Consider the following 24,477-nt stretch of genomic DNA (forward strand, 5'->3'; position numbering starts at 1 on the left):
TCCCGATTTAATGCTTAAGACCTAAAGCTAGGTTTTAAGCCAATTTAAATATTCCTTAAATCCCATAAATAAATTGAAAGCTTTATCATTGTAAAAATCAGGATAACAGTTTGAAAGTTTTAAGCAATTGAAGCAGGACTGATAGATCCCAAAATAGATTATTTTAAACTTCAGCAATAAGAACAAACTTAATCTGGAGGTAGAATTAAAATTTTTCTAAATAATCTTTCAAATATTATTTAGGCCATACTCAAAGCTCAACTTTAGAAGGCAAACTAAAAGCTTTCTATCGCAGAATTGTTTACAAATTGGCACTCAAAAACTTATTTCGTGAACACCAAATTGTCTAAATCGGATACTACAGCTTTATCGTTTTTGAACTTTTGGACTATTTTGGATGCTAATTTATCGTATAAGATCGCCAATTATATCTAAATCTGATACCTGCCAAAAAATATATTTAAAAGCGAATATTTCTTTGAATGAAGAACTATAAAAAGAAATCATTGAATTTAAAATATCAGTCGAGTGCTGCTGATATGACCGATCCTAGTTGGATTTTCTTTGGGATCCCCTTTTAGGGAAAAACGGACAAGCAAGGATTTGTAGAGAGTAGGGAAGAAAGGAATGCTCTATATTTATGTAAAATGATTTTCAGCCATTTCTTCTCATATTTTCCCATTATGTTTCATTTTTTCTGCTATTGTAAATAAAGGTCCAGAGATAAAACTATTTCATTCATCTATTAGTGAATTCATTGTGTATGTTTCATTTTTTTTTTAATAATATTGTTGCTGTATTTTGTGTTAAAAAATACTCTCAATTGTTTCATTTTTTCAATAAGTATAAAAATAACAAATTAAATTCTCAACTGGTTCAAGTTATACGACTGTCTGCATGTCTTGATTAATCTGTTACGCCTTTGCTTAATATTTTTTTCATCATATTAATGTTTGTTTCTTTTATGTTTTTCTTTAATTCAATAACTGTATTTGCGATTTACTATTTCATTTTTTTCATTCACTGGTAATTTATGTAAAAATCTATGGTTCTATTGCATTATACACTGTAATATGGAAGAATTTGAGTTGCCCTGAGCTACATTTATTATAAAATATTTATAATAAATCTTGTAATCTTATTTCCTTTCAATACAATCATTCGCGTAATATTTTTTTTTCTTCTTTAATTCGTGGTTATAACTTTTTTTCCAATGCTTTCAAATTTGTCGCGATTTTTTAAGTCACACCCTGTATATTATTTCAAATTGGTTTTTATGTACCTTTTACGGATTTAGAAATTATTAACATGTTTAAAAAAAACTCAAATTTCTTCATTTTTTTTACTTCTGACCGAAAATTCCTTGCAAAAGGAATGAATAAAATAAAATGCAGGGTATGTGAAAAAAAATATTGAATTGTTAAAAATTTTCTTCCGTCATATCAAGTGTAAGCGATACAATGTATTATACGTTTATACTCTCCGCAAAAATTTTATCTATTGAATATCATCTAAAATCATGTGGATCACGCCATTCTCAGAAATGTTCCTTTCTCATTCTTATTTAGTCTTTGTGGTGTGTGTTGGTGTGTAATTGTGTGAAATTCTTACTCTTTAAATTCTATATACTTTCTCATCATCTCACTATAATATTTTTCATCATCTTTTCTTTATAATATAATTATTTTTAGAGGCACTCTAAGCTACAATCGATCGAGACGAGAATTTACTTATTTTTCAATTTTTATTTTTTGATAATTTTGAATGATTTTTTTTCACTATTTTTGGAATAAATTGACTTGAATTTGCGACAAAAGATTTTTGTTAATTTTCTATTTTTTTATTAATTTTTTTCTTCAAGTAAATTACCGTCTGTCGATCATTGTGTTTTTGGGAATTAATGCAAATGTGATATTTTTTGTATTGTATTTAATTTCTTTACCATACTCTTTAGGGTATATGTCTTGTTTAAACTATGATATATTTTCTTTCATTATTTTTTTTTCATCGAAATCTCAAAACCCTCCCTAAATTATTTTTTTGCTACTGTTGAAATTATGCTGCGCCATCCAAAGAAAATTAATTTTATTTAATCTCTAGCTTCCCTTTCAAAAATTGTGATAATTTTTTTTTTAATATTTTCTATGCTTTTTTGTAATTGGTTTACGCTTTTTCTCTAAATCTTTTTTTTGTGCAGTTTTTACAAACTTTTTTTTTTCATTAAATCTTATTCGTTTCTTTGCCTAAATTCGTGAGATATTTGCTGAGAATTGTAACCAGAAAAGTTGTTTGAGGGATTCTTTAAATAATTGATAAAAATAATATTTCAAATTAAGATGACGATTATGTAGGAATTCTTCTTCTTTTTATCTTAAGCTTGTACATTTCGTTTCGTAAGAACAAAGCATAATATTTATTACATTCTTTTCAAATAGCTTTAAGAACTTTAATAGTAATGTTTGAGAAGACAAAAAAAAAACAATTTAATAATTTACAAAGTCAAAGGAGTGTTAAAATTAAAAAAAAATCATTACTCTGAGGTAAACGTAAGAATTCTTACGAAAGTTCTTGCAAGATAAATAAGATAGATCTTCTACAGAATTGCCACCTTAATTTTTTAATTGATTTTGAAATGATTTTTCTTCAAATAAAATTCTATTTTATGTTGGTGTAATTGCAAATTTTTTAATTAGCAATATTTTCCCTAGACTCTAAATTCTTTTCTGGCGACTGAAAACCTAGGATTGCAATTCAATGTGTGCACAGTGCGATGTGCCTAAAATATTTCTTTTATTTTTCATAAATTCCTCTTCTCTGTAGCCTATGGGAAATTATTGAGTCTTCATGCGGTGAAAAATTCAATTCAATTGACCACCTAAAATGTTATTTGCATGTTTTTCGTTTCACTATGTATTTATTTTTAAATATTTAATAACAAACTTGGTTTATTGTTGATTGTCACTCATTTATTGTTGAGATTTAAAAAGCAAAAATGGCGTAAAAAATATTGTAGGAGACAAAAATAATTTAAGTCATTTGGTTTTATTGTAGTCTCACCATTACTTTTCATTTAATAACTATTCTTTTTTCTTTACTATAATTATTTAGGTTTTTTCACTATTGTAATTGATCTCAGTTTCGTGGGGGTGCGGTAGTCAATTGAATTGAATTAATCTGATGTTAAAATTATATATTCTATTTTCTGCTAGTCTTTCATTTAAAACAAAAAAAAACAAAGAAAATGTTTTTTTAATCTTCTACTTAATTGTCAAGTAGCACTGTACTAGGTCAGGCAAGTTGTGTGTGTACTAAAATTTTATCCTTCATTAATCATTGAAAAGTGTAATATTTTTTTTTCTTCAATCTTGTATATATTGCGATCTCTACCCATTATACATTTTTTCTCCGTATTAAAAATGTAAATGTTTGCTATATTCAATTTTTATACAATATTTTATAAATTAATTAAATTCAGTATATATTATTTAATAATATTTACTACACTATATGTTTTCTTTAATATGTGTTTATTTTGTTATTGCTATTTTTATCATCATTTCTTTTTTTTCTTCTTTAATATATTACTTTTTAAATTAATTTCTTAACACTACATATTTGTCTATATAACTCTTCAATTTATGTGTGTGTTTTCTTCTTCTTTCTAAAATTCATTTTTTTTCTCCATCAAGTTCATCAATACAACTACATTTCTCACCTTTCTTTCTCAAAATGTAATTGATTAATATATTTATTTAAAAAAAAAGTAATTTTATCCACCTTCTAAAGGTAATTTATAAATGGGAAAGAAATATAAACAAAAAATAATAATTTAATAACTTAATAATTAATTTGTGTCGTAACAAAAATTACAAATGGAGGAACATATTAAATTCTTCACTTTTTTTTTTAAACTTCTACATTTAGCAATAAAAATAAATAAAATTTCCTCACAATTATTTTGAGTCTCTTATATCACACATTAAAGAAATTAATTACATAGTTTTATTACGTAATTAAACATTTGTAGGTATTCAGTTGAGAAAAAAATAAACAGAGAACAAGATACAGAGAATCTAATATTGTAAGTTGTATGCAATGTAAAAAAAAAACATAATGTTGGAACAAATGTTCTGTTGTACACAAATTGCGAGTATGAAGCGCGATGAAGGGATTTATATTATATCCAAACAAAAAAAGTGCTTCAATGAATGTTTTTATTATTTTGAAATGAATGAAAAAGATGATCAAAATGAATTAGAAAAAAATGTACAAAAAATCAAATTTAATTTGAAAAATAAATTCATATATTCACTAATTCATCAGATATTCACAAATTATATAATTTAGCTCACTATATATCCTATAAGTAATTTATCTTATTCATTTAATTATATTATTCACCACCGATCGACGATCAAAAGGAATGTTTAATTTTTGTTTTAACACTTTGTTGTTTTCAAAAGAAAAGTTGCAAAATTTTACAAAATTCCCCACATAAATTTGCAAAATGTTTTAGACTAAAGAAAAACGTTAAAATGACGCCTTGTCAATTCTAAATTTAGTGACTAAGAAAATTTCATAAATTTCTTTCGCGAAATTTTTCAAATTTTTACAATTTGTTTTTCTAAAAATAATTTTTTATTACAAAAAAAATTAATAAAAATCACAATTTTGAGATCCTTCTAATGCCAATTTGTCGAATTCAGATTTTTTTTTTCTTTCTTTCTCACCACCTAAATTTTTCATTAATACATTTTTTAAGAGAAAAAAAAGGTAAATTAATTAAAAAATGCTCATAAAACAAGATCACAGCCAATTTTTTTTTGTTTATAAGAATTTTATTTTTGAACTAATTTCTTTTTGTTAAGTAAAAACCTATATAATTAAAAACTCCCTAAAATTCCTAAATAGTCATCACATTTTTTTTTATTTCTTTTCGAAAGTAGTAATATTAATTTTGGATTAAGAAAGGAGCCCATGCGCTTGATATGGACGAAGTACCTAATTGAAGGAAACGCAGAAAACAATTTTAACCCACCCAGTCTTGTAGGGAATCAAAAAAGGATAAAGAATTGCCAAAAATATTCACCATTTTCCACTGGGGTCACAATGAAAAAAGGCAATAAAGTTTTGCAAAAATTCAAAAAAATTGGCCGCCATTCGCCATTTTGTTCATTTCAATGCATGAAGCATATGTTTCAATGCTTCGTCATGAGCTTGTCGATGGGAGTTTGACATTTCATTCATTTTTTTTTGGGAAAAAAATAAAAAAAATTGCGTATTTTTTAGTTTAATTATCGTGGTAAATGTGTTTTACGTGTTGATCAAGAGTGATTTTTATATCTGAATACCTGAAGGATGAATTCCCGCACAGCTTGTGACCGTTTCAGCGAGCACATCTCTCGTTACAAAACAAAGCAATCCAAAAACAATGGTCGTGGATTGTCTTGAAGATGACTTTTTCACGAATCGAGAGATCCTCTGCGCTGGAATCCTTTGCGTTTCACACCACCACGACGGGCAAGACGATGGATTGCTGGTTTTGTGATTCCCTGGATGTTGTCACGCAAAACCTTACGATGTTTCTTGGCACCACCTTTCCCAAGACCTTTTCCACGACCAATGATGTGCTCGCTGAGACGGTCACAAGCTGTGCGGGAATTCATCCTTCAGGTATTCAGATATAAAAATCACTCTCGATCAACACGTAAAACACATTTACCACGATAATTAAACTAAAAAATACGCAATTTTTTTTATTTTCTCCCAAAAAAAAAAAATGAAATGTCAAACTGTCATCGACAAGCTCATGACGAAGCATTGAAACATATGATTCATGCATTGAAATGAACAAAATGGCGAATGGCGGCCAATTTTTTTGAATTTTTACAAAACTTTATTGCCTTTTTTCGTTGTGACCCCAGTGGAAAATTGTGAATATTTTTGGCGATTCTTTATCCTTTTTTGATTCCCTACAAGACTGGGTGGGTTAAAATTGTTTTCTGCGTTTCCTTCAATTAGGTACTTCGCCCTTGGGAGCTGCATGGGCTCCTTTATGTGGGAAATTCTGCATTGATTTCTTTTGCTATTTTTGTTTTCTTTATTTAAGGTCACAAGAAAATAAAACAAGAAAATTAACTTTGATAAAATAAAGTTTGTGTAACGTAAGTATATATAAAGGATATATTTCTTTTATGTGTATAAAAATAAAGAATGGGATTTGGGATAAATCAGATACGATTTTTTTTCTTAGAATGAAGATGCATTTGTATTGAGAAAACTGTTTTAAAGGTTTTTGAAAAACTGATAAAATTAGACTTTTTCTATTAATTTCATTTACAAGAATTTGAATTTCTTTTAATTAATTAACTTTTTTTTCTTTAGCCATTCAATACAAATGCATTCATTCTATGCAAGTTGAACAAAAGATAGCTCGTTCTATTAATCTGCAGAAATATTTTCTTATTGATTTTCTTTAATAATCCCTGCATCAAGAATTAATTGAATTTAAAATTGTTATTTTTACAGGGGGAGGTGGTCAAAGGAAGCTAACAAATTGAAATGGGAAATTTCAATGGATCCATCCTGTAGTTGGTATGAATTCTTTCTCATTATTTCATCATCTTTTTTTATACTTATCATCAATATAAAATCACAGATGTCAGCTTATTCGATCCTTTAACGCTTATTTATCTCATTTCCTCAGTTGTCCTCTCATCATTTAATATTGTATTTTTTCACTTATTTTTTTTTCTTTTAATAGATTAATTTGTGTAATTAATTCAACATTACAAGTTAAATTTTCTTTTCACAAATTCTCCGTCCATTTCAATTACATAAAACTCTCAGGAGAAAGAGAGAGAGTGAGAGTTTCTATTGAATTAAACAAATTGTATGTATACAACATAAAAATTTTCCCTCCACTTTTGCACAATTTTCTTTCTTTTATTTCTATGACATTTTTTTATACAGAGAATATTTATTTCCATTTGTTCTGTATTGTTGGAAAATAAATGAGAATTCATTTAAAAAGATTTATTTTTGTGCCTTGTGTTGCTATTGTTTGAAAATTATTCCATTTTCTTTTAATTTTTGTAGGTTTTTTTTAAAAAATAATTCTAGGGAGGAAGTTATAATTCAAAATTAATTGATTTCATAAAACAAATTAAAAACCTTTGTGTATTGAAAAAGAATTCAGTTTATGAATTTTTTTGTTGCATTAGCATCAAAATAAAAAATATATTAAAGTAAAATTGAAAGTAAAACAGTGATTAGGATAAAATTCAAATCAATTCACTGTGTTTTGTGGATTTTGTCGCGACTTTTCTTTTACATCCAAAAAATGTCCATAAATTTATTTTTTATATAATCCTAAAAATATCGCCATATTTTAGATATTTTTTCTTCGAAAAGATTTTTCCTTTAATTTGTTTTCATTTTTTTTCATCATTTATAATAATAGAAGTGTGAAATATTGTTGAATTGTGTATTGCTTGTCTCTGTATTGTTGGTAATTAGTTCATAAGTCCTGTACATCATAAATTGTTGCAAAGCGAAGGTATCTAATTGCCATTATTGCGGTGATTCATCCTTTATGTCGCTAGGACTTGGCGACAGAAATTTCCGAACATATTTGGGATAATGTGTTTTCTCGTGCGCCTTTAGAATTGTCGATCGGGAGAATGTTTTGCCGCACATGCTGCACTTGAATGGGCGTTCGCCTGCAAAATTAAAATTTTCATACAGTTATCATAAATTAAGGACTTGCACATCTCTACCCCCCCCCCCCTGCCTGTTGGCATTTTCTATTTTAATACCAAAATTTCCGCACAAACACACCCCACTTCGCCCTTCCCTCAAAACAACCCCTTCCGCACAAAGCTTTACTTCTGTTTGGGAAATTGGAGAAACAACAAGGCGGACAGTCGAGGAGAGACAATGGTGCGGGGGTGTAGTAGATGCCAGTGGCAAAAGAGATATGGACAGCAATTTTAATTAAATTGTGTCGAACTTTATTAGGCGTATCAGACTGTTTGTTTGGTACGAAATGAGAAAATTTTCTGCACATCCTCTGAAAATCATATATTATGTCCCATTCCCGGAACCAAACAATCGTATACGGAAAAACGAAAAAAAATTACTTCTCTGCATTTTATTTAAAATTTTCAAACAAGTTCCGAGAAAATGTGAAAATTATCCATTGTACGTCTACCATGTGTGTGCTCCAGAGAGCAATTAAACGCATGAAACGCGTTTGAAAGAAAAATCACAGATTATTCATTAGGGTATGTTCTGTGGAAAATTTCTTTGAGGTGTTAAAAATTTATACGAAACCTACAAAACTCACCAGCCCAAGTATTGATTAAAATAAATTGTTAAAAAAGTTTGCCACTAAATTAAAAAAATTATGGAGTCGATTATAAGATTCTGACACATTTTTAAAAGATTTTGACTGTTTGTTTCTTTCCTTATTTATATTTTTAACACGTATAGAAGACAAAAAATTCTAGAATGAAAATTATATCTTAATTTTCTCTTAAAAAGAAAACGTTTTTCTGAATTTTCTTTTCACAAAACTTATAGAATTTATCACGATAAGCTAAGAAGATTTGATTCTGTGATGATCTGAAAAAAGGAAAAATTATAGGAAAATTACTCTTTCTTTAAAGAGGGACTCTTTAAAAATCGTTTTCACTGTTTTTTCTTCTATTTGCAATCACCCTTTTAAACACTTCAGGGAATACGTAAATAATTAAAATCAAATAAATTCAATAAAACCCGAATTCTTTCTTCATTAATTGTTGTGTTTGAGCGGATTTTGTAATTAAATTAGAGATTAAAAAAAAAATAGGGAGCTTCCTCACCTGTGTGTACTCGACAGTGGTCCTTCATGTGGTGGCGCAACTTGAAGGCTTTACCGCAGAATTCGCACTTGAATGGCCTATCACCGGTGTGCACGGGCAAATGTGTAATGAGTGTTGAGACATCTGGGAAGCTTTTGCCACAGAATTTGCACAAAACAACATTTCCCTGTTCACTCTTGATGACGCCACTGCTACCACCGCCGCTTGACACACCACTCGTACCGCCGGCGGAACTCGAGGCGGCTACAGCGGCAGCAGCAGCGGCGGCAAATTCAATTTCCATGGGTGTCGCGAGTCCGTCGGGTGGCTCCAGGCTGTCACCCAGCATGGAGGAACGCGATGATGCAGCTGCCGCGGCAGCCACTGCCGCCGCCGCCGCAGAAAAGTGCTGTGTGGGCGACGCTAGGTCGGCGGGATGTGGCTGCGGCGGCAGGAGGTTGGATAGGTGGCTCGGATGCAGCAGGTGCGGCGTTTCGCGATACTTGAGCGTTTCCAGCGAATGTGACAATATGTGACGCGTCAGTTTGCTCTGATGGGGAAACGAGGCACCGCAATACATGCAAGGGAAAATGGGCCCACCGCCGCCCCCACGCTCATGGGCGTCCGCCGGCGTCGCTTCCTGCAACCAAACAAAAATCCATCAACTTCTTTTTCTCATCTTTCATTGCATTGCCATTTTTTTGATCTAAATTTTTACTTTTTGTTAATAATTTTTATTTAAAAATTTTAATTTGCAAATTGTCTTCTCTTCAATCAATATTATTTTTCCTTTTTGGTTTTTTTTTAAATAAAGTGTATTTAATTAATTTTTGATTTTTGATTTTTACAAAATCTGTCTTTCTGATTAGGCATTAAAAATTATCTTTTTTTTGTACTCTTTGTGACCGGTAATGAATACAAAATATTGGTAATAAAATGTAAAGAAAACAATAATAAAGATTGAGAGAAAATAGCCAAAAACAAAATTTTACATTACTGAGGATAATTTCTACTCTAAATGTATATTTCGTAATAAAAAAAAGGTATTTAAAATGTAAGAGGATTTATTAAAATAAAATAATATGTTAAAAAGGGATGGCAATTGAATACTTTACTGGATTCTTATTTTCAAATAGTGCACAACTTACACCCACTGATTTGTTGCAGTGGGAAAGTTTTTATTTTGTTTTTTTTTTTCAAAAAAAATCTTCTCAAATATATATTTTTTGAGAGAGAGAGACAGAGTAAGAGAAGGATAAAATTTATATTTGTATAAATAATGTCAACTGTATTATCGAATTAAAAAGGTAAAAGTCAAAAAATCTACAAATCAACATTTTTATTATTTGGAAAATTGATAATAAAACAACTAAATTATACTTTGTTAATAACTTTGTAAGAGTTTCTTCATCTGTGTGTTACTATGCAACTCTTTATATTTTTTGCATTTTATATTTTCATTTTTGTTTTACTTGAAAGCGACAAATTCAAGAAGTTGAGGTTCGATTTTTGTCTGGGAGCCGGACTTACATTCCAAATCCACATTTATTCAATCTCATTTACAATGATCAACATAAGCGGTTTTTTTGGTTGTGAATAAATTTTTAACTGGACCATTTCTTTTTTAATATCTGTTTATTTATATAAAAGTTTTTCACTATAAGAAAAATTTTTATTCAAAAAGTTTTCCAAAAAATTGTCATTTTGACATTTTTGACAAGTTTGACAGTTTAGTTTTCAAAATGGTTAATCCAGTTAAAAATTGTGTCAATGCAATTTCAATTTTTTTTCTTATTATTTCTGTGAAACGAAAAGCTGGAACAATTTTTGGTTCAAAATTTTGGTTGTTTGGTTTTTTCTTCGTTTTTTATTGCACAGTGATTTGATATCGTCTTGGCGTTAAATGGTACAAACAGAATAAAAAACATTGTAAAATACTTCAATCATATCTTTTTTTTTTGTTTCTTCAATCATCAAGAGAGATAGAGAGAGAACAAACTAATGTGATATAGTAAAAATATATAAAATTTATCAAATATTATATAATACTGGTATTAAATATTATATAGCACAGCCATATCCAAAAAACGTAGATCAACTTCTTGACAATAATTTGTAATTGAAAAAAATAAATAAAAAGGAAAAAAAAATAAAAAAGAAAAGTTGATGGAATTTTGAACAAAAAAAAATATTACATACACATTGAAAAAAGAACAAATTATTACACCAAAAAGACATCAATTTGTTAAAAGTTATACATATAGAGTTTGAAAAGACATTTATATATAAAGTTAATATTTCCCAAATTTCAATTATTGCATTGAATTCATTTTTTATTTAACCCTGACAGCTTAAAAAAATTATTAGAACTATCAGTAGTTACAAGAGCAAAATGTTATTTTCAATGCAATTATTGAAATTAACGAGATTATTTGCAAATGTTGATGTTGATTTTTAATTTAAACAACACATTATTTTATTTTTTTCACTAAAATTATTGACTTCTTTTTTTTTATTAAAAATTTAGTTTAGAATGCATAAAATGTATTTGTTTTGAGTTTCTGAATATTTTTTATCCCCTTAATACTGCCCTGAATGGGAATCATGTGTTGTGTGTGTTGCATACTATTAGGGGTAGTTCGTTTTAAATTATCTTAAGAGACATAGAGAATGAGAGAGAGCAGAGAGTGAGAGAGAGAGAGAGAGAACTCAACTTATTTTTACACAAACTACTAATTGTGTTTATATTCTAGGCTATTGTTTCTCAAAGTTCAGAGCTTTTTGGTTTAAAAAAAAAAAGATCGAAGGATACATAATTGAGAGAACTTTTCCCCAAGTTTTTCCTGACTTTCCAACACAAATAAAAAATGAACTTTTGACTTTTTTTTATACAATGAAGACAAAGGAGGTACATTTAGTAAATGGATTGTAAGGATCTTCTATTCCCAACCCTTTAGTCACAATTTAGGAAAAAGTGTTAAAAGTTTTTCTTTACTCCATAGCGGTAACAAAAGAAAAGCTCTCAATGCAGGGCTCTGAAGACGTTGAAGGGAGAGAAAAAAAATTCGCAAGTGGATTGAGAAAGAGGGGTTTGTGTGTGTGCACGATGCAGAAATGTACATAGTTTTCGTGGAAAACGTCGCATTTCGTCCCGTATCGATCTGTCTGGACGACGACGAATTCATGATTCTAGGACATTATGTTGCACACACAACACCACTGCTTTACTCCACATTACTTAGTGGCAGAAGCCATGGATTACCATCGTGATTTGGTGGATGAGCAAAATTTTGGGGGCGAATTTCACCCACAATTGCGCCACTGCAATTTGGTCACACACAGAGCATTGATTTAATTTGGCAGTGAGAGGTTGTGCCAACATTTTCGCGGCAGGTTAACCCTATAGTGGTTTTTTATGTGACTTTATGTAATATTTTAGAAGGATTTTCATTTTTGGAACTAATTTTTAACTTAACGAAACAATAATATATTACAACTTTATAGAAACTTAACGAAATACATCTTAAACTTGATGCCACATTATTAGGATATTTCGATAAAGAATTCGTTAGTCTGATAGATTTTAAATTTATCAAATAGTACCTATTCAATTCAAGAGTTTTAATCAAGATTACGTATAACTTAACGAAAGAAGTTTTTATTTAAGAAACACAATACAAGATTTTTCGTTAATATTCCTTTGACAATTTTTGTATTTAAATTTTTTTGATTAATATCTTCAAGATAAAAAAAACTTAACGAAGGCTTAAACATTTTGCTAAGACGTTGACGGACGCACATGACTAAGAATTACTGAATATTTCTTCATTTTAGTTCGCTTTTTCTTTTTAATTTTTTGTGCAATTTAATTTCTTTGATTTAATATTTCACAATTTTCTTCAAAAATATATTCTAATCCATCGTCTCAAAATATTTCGTAAAGATTAAAAAGTTATCAAAGTACACTGTTAAATTCTTAAGTAAGCCTACCCATTTGTAACAGTGCAGTGCAAGTCTGTGCTTTCTATTGAACTTTCCTGCATATTTTTTAGCACCCCTCGAAAAGCTCTTTCTCTCTCTCTGACTCGTAACTTATTCTCTCGAGAATTAGTGGGTGGTTGTTCGCTGTATTTGTGCACAATGGCATGTTTGAGCGTATATGTATGTGTATAAAAATAATAATTTCAACGACGACGACACAAAATCTCGTGCAACATTTATACTATAATAAAACAGGGAGGATATATAGGGTTTTTTGAGGCGAAAGAGTGTCATGCAATTTGGATTTTGAGCGTTCTATGGCTATATAGCGTGGGAAGAGAGTGTAGGCTACACGAGGGGGGTTCAGTTTGGAAAAAGAATGCAATATGTAAGAGAGAAAGGGTGGAAGAGGTTGAGGATTAATCGATTTTCTCCATTTTCATTCTTTTTCCACTCTCTTTCTCTCTCTCCTATTGCTTCTTTGGGGAATTTATTGCCTAGAGAAGGCGCAAAAAGCAAAAAAAAAGAAGGGAAGTTGGGGGGTTTAAAAAAAACACCCAGAAATGGGTTTTTGGAGTGAAAATTTTCTTCGATTTATCAAATTTCTTTTTCGCGTTTTTCACAAAGCTTCGATGTATTATGTATTTTTTTTTACTCTACTTTGTTTGCCCATATGTGCAAAAGCTCCGTATACTTTCGTCATTTGGGAGCATTTTGACATATTGTTTTGTTGGCACATGAAAAATAAAATGGGGAGTTGGAAAATAATGTGTTTGGGGGGTAAAAAGAAAATCACTGCTCTTTTTTTTACAGTCTCTAGCCATGCAACATAGAGATAAAAATGAAATGAAAAGACATCGCAGAGATACATTTAGTTTGCGATAATAGTTCTTCTGTCTTTTGATCACTCAAAAAAGTGGTGGAAAATAAAGAACATTTCTCTTTTTATGGGAGGCACAAAATAATATTATACATTAAAAATAAAGAAATCTTATAAAAACACCGACAATGAGGTAAAAAGATGTAACAACACATAGAGAAGGAAGAGAGCACAAAGTTTAAGAAAAAAAATTGGATTAACTCACTGATTCGTGGGAGTGGCGATAGTCAGACGATGAACTGTCCTTGTCGTCCCCTCGATCCCAGTCGATTTCTTTTTTCAGCGACTGCATGGCAAGAAAAGAAAATTATTTATTTTAGGCTTGAAAGCTCATGTTAATTTTTTTTTCGTGTGCGAATTAAGACTGAGATTATTGCTTAAATGCGACATACTTTTTGCACGATTAAAGAGACTGTGAAGGTCAGTAAAAGAGCAACAAAACACTTACCAGTGGCACCTGCTGCACGGGACCCATGCCCGAGGGGCCCGCGATCGGTTCTGGCATACTGGGACTGACCTGTGCCGGTGGTCCTACACCTCCGCCGCTGCTGTTGCTGCTGGAGATGCAGGTGGCTGTCGTGTGCCCGCCACGGGACGCCGGCCTCAGTTCGGATGAGGACACAGACGTTGCGGGCACCACAATGGAGGACGTCGCGGACGAATTTAGCGTCATATTGAGACCTGCGAAGAAATAAAAGGGCACATGTGAGATTCTTTCTGTATTTTTCCCGATTCTTCTTCACCGCCTAAAAAATAATTTATGAAACCATTGACATCTCTATTGTATCAAGACGTATATAAAATGCATTGATATTAGGGCTATTAAGGGGATAATAATTGTTAGAATATGTTCTGCACTGAATATTCTCGGATATTTGCAAATATTTAAAAGCTATGAAAAGGCTCAAGTTTCATCTTGCCAAGGAAAAATTTATTTTCTTCACAAATTTCACGTTTCACGACTTTTCTTCTCTGCTTGAATCAGGAGATCTGTACCTGCTTATCACTGTAATTCACCTAAAGAGACATCAGTTAATCAAGTCAACTTGAATGCCACATCCATCTGATACTTGTACAAAAACTTAATTTAAAACAATAAAACAAAACGATCTTTGTTTAATATCTTTCTAAAAATTATAAAGTTTTCCGCTCACGTACTGGTTTGCAATTAAAAATAAATTATTTTATTTTATTTAATCACCAAGTTTTAGTTTTTACACCGAAACTTTAAAGTGCAGCTGGTTAGTTTCTCAAGTGTACCAGCATTCAATAAAAAGAAAAACATCAAAAGAAGTATAAAATAAAAATAAAAATTTACCTGGCTCGAATGGTTTTTGTTTTGTAATTTTTTTTAGTTTAAAGTTTGATAATTAATTGTGGGTAAAAAACATTTATAGAAAAAAATTCTAGGAGATATTTTAAGATTTCTTGACTATATAGGCTTATGATACTATGACGCTGGTTCTTGGAATATCAAGACAAATAGAACTGAACGCAGTTTGTACTTGGGTGCGATATGTATTTCTGTTATATCGAAATATTTAAAGCTTTTTTTAAATAAAATAATAATCTTTAATCTCGTTTTTATTGAAATAGTTTATTTTGTTGCTTTGACAAATAAAAATAATAATTACTTTCTGCCTGCTACTTGATGATCAATTAGCATTAGGGCTTCTTATTAAACTACGTCACGTCTTGATAGAAGATAGACGTTAATGGGTTTTCGTCATTAATATAAAAAATAATAAATAAATAAATTTAAATTTTGCAAGAAAAAAAAAGAAATTTTGAATGCCGCAAAACTTCAAATCTGCATTTAAATCTTTCAGCCTGTGAGGTCTAATTTGTACCTCAAAAACCTAAACTAATCCATTTTGTAATTCAATATTGAAAGCCTAAGCTTTGTTCTGGCCCCATCCTATTAATGGTACACTAATTACCTACCTAATCGGAAGTTGGAAAATTAAAAGCTTATCTCTCACTTTGTTCATTATTTTTTGAAAGCCCCCCAATTTGCAATTTTGTATGCAAATTAGTCCTACCCCAAAATTTGTTTTAGAGCAGGCCCAGGGATGGAATTTCATTACCATGGCTGTGTGGTGGTGCATTCAAGAACTAAATTAGTTCAGTGGACGTCATCCGTGTTTAGAGTGACGTCAACGCGACTAAATTTGGCAATTTAATCATTTTATGACGTTGGTGGTAATTTATGCCTAAATTCGTGCGACCAGATTCTGAGCCATGTTGACAGACATCAGAAAAAGTCATCATGCTTTAGTGGATAATTCCACATTATGACCTTTATGAATCTATCTCACTCTCTCATATAAAGCTTTGTCGGATTTTGTTTTTCTTGTTCTTTGACTTCTTTTTAGGGTGTTGGCAAAGTCTTGTATTTTTTTCTAGTTACAATTAAGTCATTTAGTTCTCGCTGTGAGTATTGTGAGGATGGTTGTAAATATATTTGTGGGGATTAGTAAAATTTTCAAAATGGCATGTGTGTGTTCAGACACACGAACATCTGTGTTCTGGGTCAGAGGTTGCGAAAGTTTGCACATAGCCAATCGCTTTATTTATAGATTGTTTTAGATAATCTCTTAATCTTGCAATACAAATGATCGGAATATTTCTTTGGCAGTTGCGACCACGCCATGGTCTTGTACTTTGCTTTAATAAAGTGATTATATACGCTCTAAAAGTGGCTCTACTTTTGCCCATGGGGTGAAGTTCATTAATGTTATATGCTGTGAACATACAACAGACTTATAGATCTTATTTAACATCAACAACAAAATAAATAAAATAATGGGAACTTACCCACGTCATTCGTCTGCATCATGTGATCATCATCATCTTCATCATCCGGCGAGGTGGGGCGCTCTTCGGCAGAGAGACAGGTGACTGTGGTGGTGGTGGTCGTGGCGGTTGTGGATTGCGTGGAAAGCTGCAGCGGCTCATCATCCATGGTTGTCTCCATGGATGGTGGCCTATCGGGGTGATCTCTGGGCAACCGGCGACTCCCATAGAGTGCCAGTGGTGTTGGAGATGAAGATTGCTGATGCCGGTGGGCCGTAGGAGATGGTGTACCTCGCTCAGTTAATGCCTGATGCTCCCCAACGCGACTACAGGACGATCCTGCGCCCCCTGAACTACCACCACCGGACGTCACCAAAGTGCTCAGTGTGCTCTTAAGCGGGGACGTGGGAATTGTGTCTGAATGTTCCGACTTTAGTGGGATACTCGAGTGGGATCGTAAGCGTTCTGCGTCTCTCTCAGATTCCCGAGGAGCTGTGCTCTGATTTGTCATTTCTGCCAAACCTTTTACCTTTTAAATTTTATGAGAAAAAAAAATAAAAGGAAAATTGTAGAGGCAGAGCTTCAAAAATTATATTTATTGATAAACTTAATTCAATCAAGGACTAATTCTTTCTTTCTTTTAAAGCTTCAGAGTTTAAGAAAAGCTCCAAGTAATATCCTTAAGGAATTTAATCTGAACGAAAGTTTTAAACTTAATTTTCAAGCGAAAATCTCTACGATGTAGTTTGCTTTTGAGCTGCAATTTCTTTTCTTGACAGTCTCCTCAACTCACCTTTAGAGACTCGGCCGTCTTGAGGAGTGCTGATAACTGGCAATATTGCACGTTCACCTCACCCTTGTACATGAATTCCACGAGTGTTCTCAATTCGGCAAAGCGAACGTCCTTCAATATCACAATTGGATGTCTGGCAGGATGATCCAGAAATAAACTTTGGAAGTAGGATGAGCAAGCCGACAGGACTACCTGTGAGAGTAAAGACAAAAAAAGGTTTATTTTTAAAGATTTCTAAAACTTTTCATTTAATTTTCTTCAATACAGTAAATACTGAGGAGTGGCAGAGAGATTGTTCTTTTGCAAACCACTTGCTCGTAAAATTTTTCAAAGAAAAAAAAAGCGAATTGCCTGGAAGCTAGTTAGAAACTCGGTGTGGGAACATTAGAAACCAAAGTAGAGTGTATATGAGAAATGGTATTTAAGAGGCGTATGATTTATTTATTATTACACATTTCTGAATATTTTTCATAAATGCTCAGCGGAGGGAACCCTATATGTATTTGTTCATGGTGCGAGGGAGATGTTTAGCATTTAGGTGATTGATTTATTATTGGCAGTGGAACAGATTGTTGGTGGATGGACGGCTGCTGTACAGCACACATCCCGGGATCGAGTGGACGATGAAGAAATGGGCTGAAAAAGTCCATGGGATGCGGTAGAAGAGATGACCCAAAGGAGGTAAAGAGAAAAGACACACGCAAAACCACTAAGAAGAAGTCATTTTCTTGCAATATTTCTTCACTAGGCCCCTCCACCTCTTTTAACTACCCGCACCGGGCGCGGACATTTATGCCATTTTATATGCATCTCCCACCTTCCAGAGGCGGAAGAATTTCAATTATTGCCAAATGCGAAACGAATTGGGAATGATATTTAAACAGGCGTATGTAAACGAGCAATTCCAATGCAAAATATACCTGAAAAAAATAACAAAACATAGCACCAAATGCTTGCAAAAGTTTCAAACATCACCCAGTGGAGGCGCCTGGTACTTGATACTACTAAATTGCTCAATTTTCTTCACACGACTCCCTCGCGCTCCTTTCACTCGCAATCCCGAGCTTGTGAATAAATAATTCACCAAGCTCCGTGATTTATTCCCTAATATTCTCACCATATCAATTTAACCACCATATATCTCCACCAGCAGACGCGGTCAGCTATCGCCGTGATTTTAGCAGAGTGAGAGTGAGCGAGAAAATAGTTGCGTTGTGGAGAAGTAAGATTTTCAAGTGGCCAACAAATTTAAATATCTCGTTCTCCTCACAACACCACAATGCAAGACAACTTCCTGACTTGGTGCTCTTCTGGTGCTCCGGTGTGACAGATATGGCTCAATAAATTGGCGTTTTATCATTCCCTTTTTCACCATTTCGTGACCGCCACCATCCACATGATTATTTACAAATCTTCGCACTAAGAAGAAGGAAGCAAAAGTATAGGGATAAATTGAGAGGTGTGTACGCAGAGCACAAATTGAAAATTTCTTCTTTTCAGTCAAACATATCAATTTAGGAAGCAATTTAAGAAGCAATTCAGAATGAATTTAATTAGAAGGAAGTGGAAGAGATTCATCAAAGAAGATATTTATTGCAGAAACGCTAATTCGTATTAGGCTCAAGAAATCTTTCTACCTTTCTTTACTGCTAAATTCGTTATTAAAATAAGAAAGTCAAAAATTAAAAGCATTATTCTTTCAAAAATGTGAGAAATTTGTCAAAACTGTGATAATATATTCCTAAAATCTTATAATTCTCACTTTATCACATGATTTATTGAAATAACATATTATATACCTATAAGTTTTGCTGATAGTTATGTATATACATACATATAAATTAGAAAAATGCAGGGACAGTATTAAATTTCCCAGAAAAGTTTTCTGAATATACTTTCTAGAAATTCCGAAGCAATGTTTTCAAAACAATCTCACAAACATAAATTTGATAACGACGAAATCTTGCAATCAAATCTTATTTTTATATTTCTTTGCATCTTCATCTTTGTATTTTTTCAGTGAACTTTTGTTGCATTTTAATGAAAGTACTTTTTTTTTAGAGCTTTTAAAAAATTATTTAAAATAATCTTCTTCACCAAATGCATTTAAGGTCGATCTCCCCTAAATATTCAATTCAGTTCTTACGAAGGTAATGCAATATTATGAAAACCATAACTTTTTTTAAATATATCATATTACTCTTCAAACATTTATTTTCTTTTCAAAAAAAAAAACTTTACAAAAGTGAAATAAAGACTCGTCTAGACGGAAATTATTTTTCCGAAAAAAAAAACCTTCAAAGTATTCTCATAAAACTCATATTGAATTTGAAAGTCTCGCCTGATCGTTCCACTCCATCTCAAAAGACGTTTCAAAGTAAATGGTTGGGAGTAAGTTGGGAGTGAAGATATGAGTGAAAAGTTAATTAATGCAAAATGCGTGTTAGCGAGAAAAAGTGGAGGTAATATCGAGTGCACGACATTGCACAATGTACGCAAAAATCTTATGGCGGGAGTGAGTTATAGAGGGGGCGGCATAAGCCACTATATAGAGAGAGAAAGAAAAAGTGGGAGAAGGTGGAGAAAAACTTTGCCCATATAGAGCTTTTGGGATGGAGCAGCAAGTTCCTCTCCTCTATATATATATGTACAGGTAAAATGTAATTTATTCAGAGATTTAAAAGCTCCCTGAGTTTGGTGGACCTCATTCTCTTCAACACACAACAAGAGCACAACCCGGGGAAAGTCTCCGTAAGGGGAGAGCATTTGAGGAATGCGAGTAGAATGCTTTTTGTGTTGCGGGCGTGAGAAGTGTGTTGTAGTCCATTTTTCGTGAAGCTATCACTATGGATAATCGTGTGCAATAAATAAATGAGTTGGAGAAATGTGGTCATGGGTGTTTTGTTGCATTAGGCGCTGTGTACACCGGAATACCATGAATTTCTATGAGACAGAAGGGAGAAAATTCCACGAGTAAAGTATTTTATTTTATTAGATTACTTTGGGACACCTTGGACATGGCTTGGACTAAAAAAAAGAAAATTCTTTTATTAAAGACAAAAGTCAACATTCTAAATATCAAAAACAGATGAAAAATTAACATTTTTGTAATATTTTCTTCAACTCTGAAATTATTTAAAAAGTTTCACTGAAAAACTGTTCACAAAAAGCTTCATATCTTTGCTAATTCTTCAAAGAAAAATAAATCCCGTAACCGTTGCACTTGAGCTTAATTCCACTTTTTGTCAAAAGAAAGTTTTTTCACTGAAAAAATAAAATCCAGAAAGAAATTTAAAAAAGTTCGACTTTTCCTCACGCGGTATAATGGATTTATGTAATGTCAATTCATGGCCTTTATACAATGCCATTGAGGTGGCGATAGGTTGTCTCCAAAAAATTCGCTATCATTTCAATTTGATAAAGGAAAAGAGTTTAAAGTGACGTAACTTTTGACAGTGAAGAAGAACAAAGACTGGCATTTGAAGAGAAATTGTGACAAATTGCAAGAACTCTAATTTTTTTCTTTAAATCCGTTTTTTTTTTCATTTCCCAAAATAATTGAAGACTTTTTCTAGGAAGTGGATTAATGTATATAGTGCTGTAATTATTTTCTACGCATGCACGTCGTATTCGTGGGAATAAAATTTGACCATTTTGCTAATACATCACCTTTGAAATAATAAATGGAATGATAAGAGTTTTGTGCGAAAAAAAAATCTTTTGGCACACTTTTTTTTTGTTTCAGGTGATTGTAAAATAATTACGTAGGCGTAAATTCTTGGGGTCAATGCGCATGGGTTTTTGATAAGAACGTGGGTTGTGTGGAGAGAAACTAGGTCACGCAGTTCTTCTTCAACCATTCTCTCTCTCTGCGTTCTACAGTGAGATATGTATTATTTAATACCCTTGCAACGTTATAGAAACTCACACTCCACACTCAATTGGTTCACTTCTTGTACATTGCATTGAGATGTACAAGAGTTGGTGGCTATTTATGTTTTAAACTATACAGATAGGCATTGTTGGTCTCTCCTTTTTTCAACACTACGCGAACTATATTAAAATGTCACGCATGCGATGGAGTTTTTTTTGCTCTGCTCAATGGGATCTTGCACTGGTGTGTTCCATTAATGTCGACATCGAGTGCCCAAGAAGACTTTCAACCACGGAGAATCATGTTGTTTTGTCGAGTTTGTGTCTCCCCGTATGAAATATTTTCCTCCACAATGCTACACATACCTACAATTCCCATAGGAGCGTCAAATTTCAATGTGAGACATTTAACAAAATTATAACTACTTAACATTTGACTTGGCAGCATAAACATTTCATTTCATGCAAAAGCAATTGAACTTATCAAAAGTTTCAGATCACGGGAGCTTTTTTTTTTCTATGCAGCGTGTTTTTTTTTGGTGGTTGTTTTCAAAAGCTTCCAAACTAATTCAACAAGATTGGCTACATTTAAAACTACATTATGCTGAGGAGAGAGAAAAAAAAAGAACACGATGAATTAATTAACTTTCCACCCTCTCCATTTAATCAAATTAAACTTTTGCAAAATGGTAGGAATGAATCATTGCAAAGAAACGAATCAGCAATATCGCAAACGACGTGTATAGGTATTAAAAGGTAAATCGTTTTTTCGCCGGCATGTCTCAATACTCTGTGTGACTTTTCCTTCACGATCTATTGATGGTTTCACGGGAATAGCATTGAGTGAACACATTTTGTCTGCCATTGGACAACAATTATTCATCTTCTTGCGTCCCAACACCTATAATACACTGCTGAACACGTTTCACAGTGTGGTTTTGAACATCTCTCTCGCGCGCGCGGGAAAAAAAGCTCATTGCTCATGAGAGAGGAAAAACTATGTGTGCGATCGCGGATGATGTCGCACGGTGGATGTGGAAATGCAATTTTTTCTTCTTGCAGAAAAACAACGCGCGAGGGAGAAAAAAAAGAACACGGTTGTTGGGAGATATTGGCTTCTCGGCAAAGACGCGCGAGGGATCTATGCTGGAGCTGAGCTAGCGTACAATGCTCATCTCCGTCTCTTGACATAGTTTCGCTAGATATAACGTAAATTGCGTAATTAGTCACAGAGTGAACGAATCGTTTCGCAATTTACAGCAAAACGCTAATAGAACGCTTTGTGCAAAATTCTGTCGATTTCATGATTGAAAATCTCCATGCTCTCTCACTTCTTTGTGGTGAGCGCTTCATCTCTCCTCTCCTCACATCTCATTTTCGTGTCATTCCACCTTCGGGAAATTTTTTGTTCCCTCGATCCCAACATGAACTTGCAAGCAATGCTCTGTGATCTTCTTGATATAAACATAAATCACAAATATTGATTTTATTTCTTATGTATTGTACTTATGGGGGTGGTTTGTCACAAAAAATATGTATACCTTCTATAGAAAGTTTTGTCAAAATATTGCTATTAAAATATTTTAATTAAATAGTTCTCTTAAAATGATACTAAAAGTTAGCGCCAACATAAAATTACGTGAGTTAATTTATTTTATTAATTTGGGTGTAAAAGTTGGATAATAATTTTAGAATTAAAAAAATATTCAATTATTAGTAAGAAGCTCAGGAAATTTTATCTGTTAATAAGTACAAAGTTCAGTAGATAGAACAATCAAGAACACTTTTTAGAGCTTTTTCTATCCTCATTTTTATCTCATAAAAAGCTTAATTCAAAACGAAAGTCTATATTAGAAAAATGCTATAAAATATGTAGGTATTCATTCAGATTATGCTGCAAGCTTTGAAACATAAATTAAGAAAGAATATCTAAAGCTATAACATTTTTGAAACTAATTGTCGTAAATAAATTATAGGTAGTTTCCATTACAAACTCCGAAAATTCAATCAACATGATATATTCGTTGAAATTTCAAATACCAAACTAAAGCACCCTCCTTCTCATTTCTGCTGATTGGGTTCTTCACCTTTTTTTTCAACCCTCTTTTATTTCTAACGAGGATGAGCACATGTTCAATTTGATCTAATCATTCCTTACTACATGCATATTTTCAACAAAAAAAGACATTTAACTGTCGGGAGTTTGTTTCAACTGTCGGGGAAACCAATAAAAGCAAAGCAAGAGATAAATTCGCATGTTCCTACCCAAAATTCGAATTTGCAGCGTGGCGTTTGCCCCGCGGTATTAATGAAATTTGGTAATTTCCGTATATATATGTGAGGCGCGGGCAAAAAGGAATGTCAGATGGTTTATTTGGGCGAATAATGTTTTGTCTATCCAAAACGCAATTGCCGAAATATCGACAAACAAAGAGTTGATACTGATGAGAGAGAGAAAAAGCGATAAATATTATGGACATGGCAACTTTCATTTATTTATTGTGTTCAATAAAATATGCAAAGTGGGAGGGTGCGAGCTCTTTTTTTCCCCCGACCAAAACCAATTTCTACATACATACAACATACAGTCTCTAGATGTGGAAGGTACATACATATAATTGATCAAAAAGAAATGACTGTTAGATTGGCAAAATGGGTTCAAGTGAGGGGGAGGCAGAACGAATCAAATATTGAGAAATTCGATTAAAATTGTTTTCTACAAATTCATATATCGAATTAAGTTATATTTGCAATTTTTTTGTGTATTCCTTTTCTTCCATTTCTGTCTTCCTTCATCATATCAAATTTCCTTCATATAAACATTTCAATCGCATATCCCTGCGCTCGCAGCAAACTTGGCCTCATTGAGAAAATGAGTGCAAATGGGACGAAATGAGAAGGAGATATTGTAATTTCCTGATTGTTGTTAAAGAAAATCAATTTTCGCAACTCGCCATAATAAGTGCACCAAGTACTGCTGCACTAACATTAGATAATTCTTATGTGATTTATGTGTTTTTAAGTCGATTCTCCACACTCCAACACCACAAACATTGCGCACATTTTGTGGCATGATGATTGGACGAAGGAAGAAGGTGCAAAGAATGTGCGAGACGCAGAGGAGAGAATAATTTTGCAGCATTAGGCATAGACAAGGTATTCGCAGTATATCCACTGAGAGGAGGTATGGTAGGTTAGATTTGTAGCGGGTGTGTAAAGATAAATGCATGAATAAAGTCAAAAAGAAAGAGTAGCAAACTTTACGACAAATAACTTTTTCAACAATATATGGAATATATGGATATAAATCA

General features: G+C 32.3%; 2 protein-coding genes across 7 annotated transcripts in view; both read right to left on the reverse strand.

Annotated features, from left to right (window-relative positions):
- LOC129790699 (transmembrane protease serine 9-like) overlaps positions 1–24,477 on the reverse strand; it is a 776,474-nt gene that overhangs the window by 146,473 nt on the left and 605,524 nt on the right. The window lies entirely within an intron of this gene.
- The window catches only part of LOC129790667 (uncharacterized), an 82,224-nt gene that overhangs the window by 12,703 nt on the left and 45,044 nt on the right, over positions 1–24,477 (reverse strand). For all 6 annotated transcript variants that reach the window (XM_055828295.1, XM_055828298.1, XM_055828294.1 and 3 more), the window contains 4 exons: positions 17,294–17,485; positions 16,522–17,029; positions 14,153–14,385; positions 13,910–13,990 (listed from right to left, as the gene is read on the reverse strand). In XM_055828295.1, coding sequence (XP_055684270.1) covers positions 13,910–13,990; positions 14,153–14,385; positions 16,522–17,029; positions 17,294–17,485 — 1,014 coding nt within the window. The remainder of the gene's footprint in view (positions 1–13,909; positions 13,991–14,152; positions 14,386–16,521; positions 17,030–17,293; positions 17,486–24,477) is intronic.

This window comes from Lutzomyia longipalpis, chromosome 2 (assembly GCF_024334085.1).
Source record: "Lutzomyia longipalpis isolate SR_M1_2022 chromosome 2, ASM2433408v1".
Classification (NCBI taxonomy): domain Eukaryota; kingdom Metazoa; phylum Arthropoda; class Insecta; order Diptera; family Psychodidae; genus Lutzomyia; species Lutzomyia longipalpis.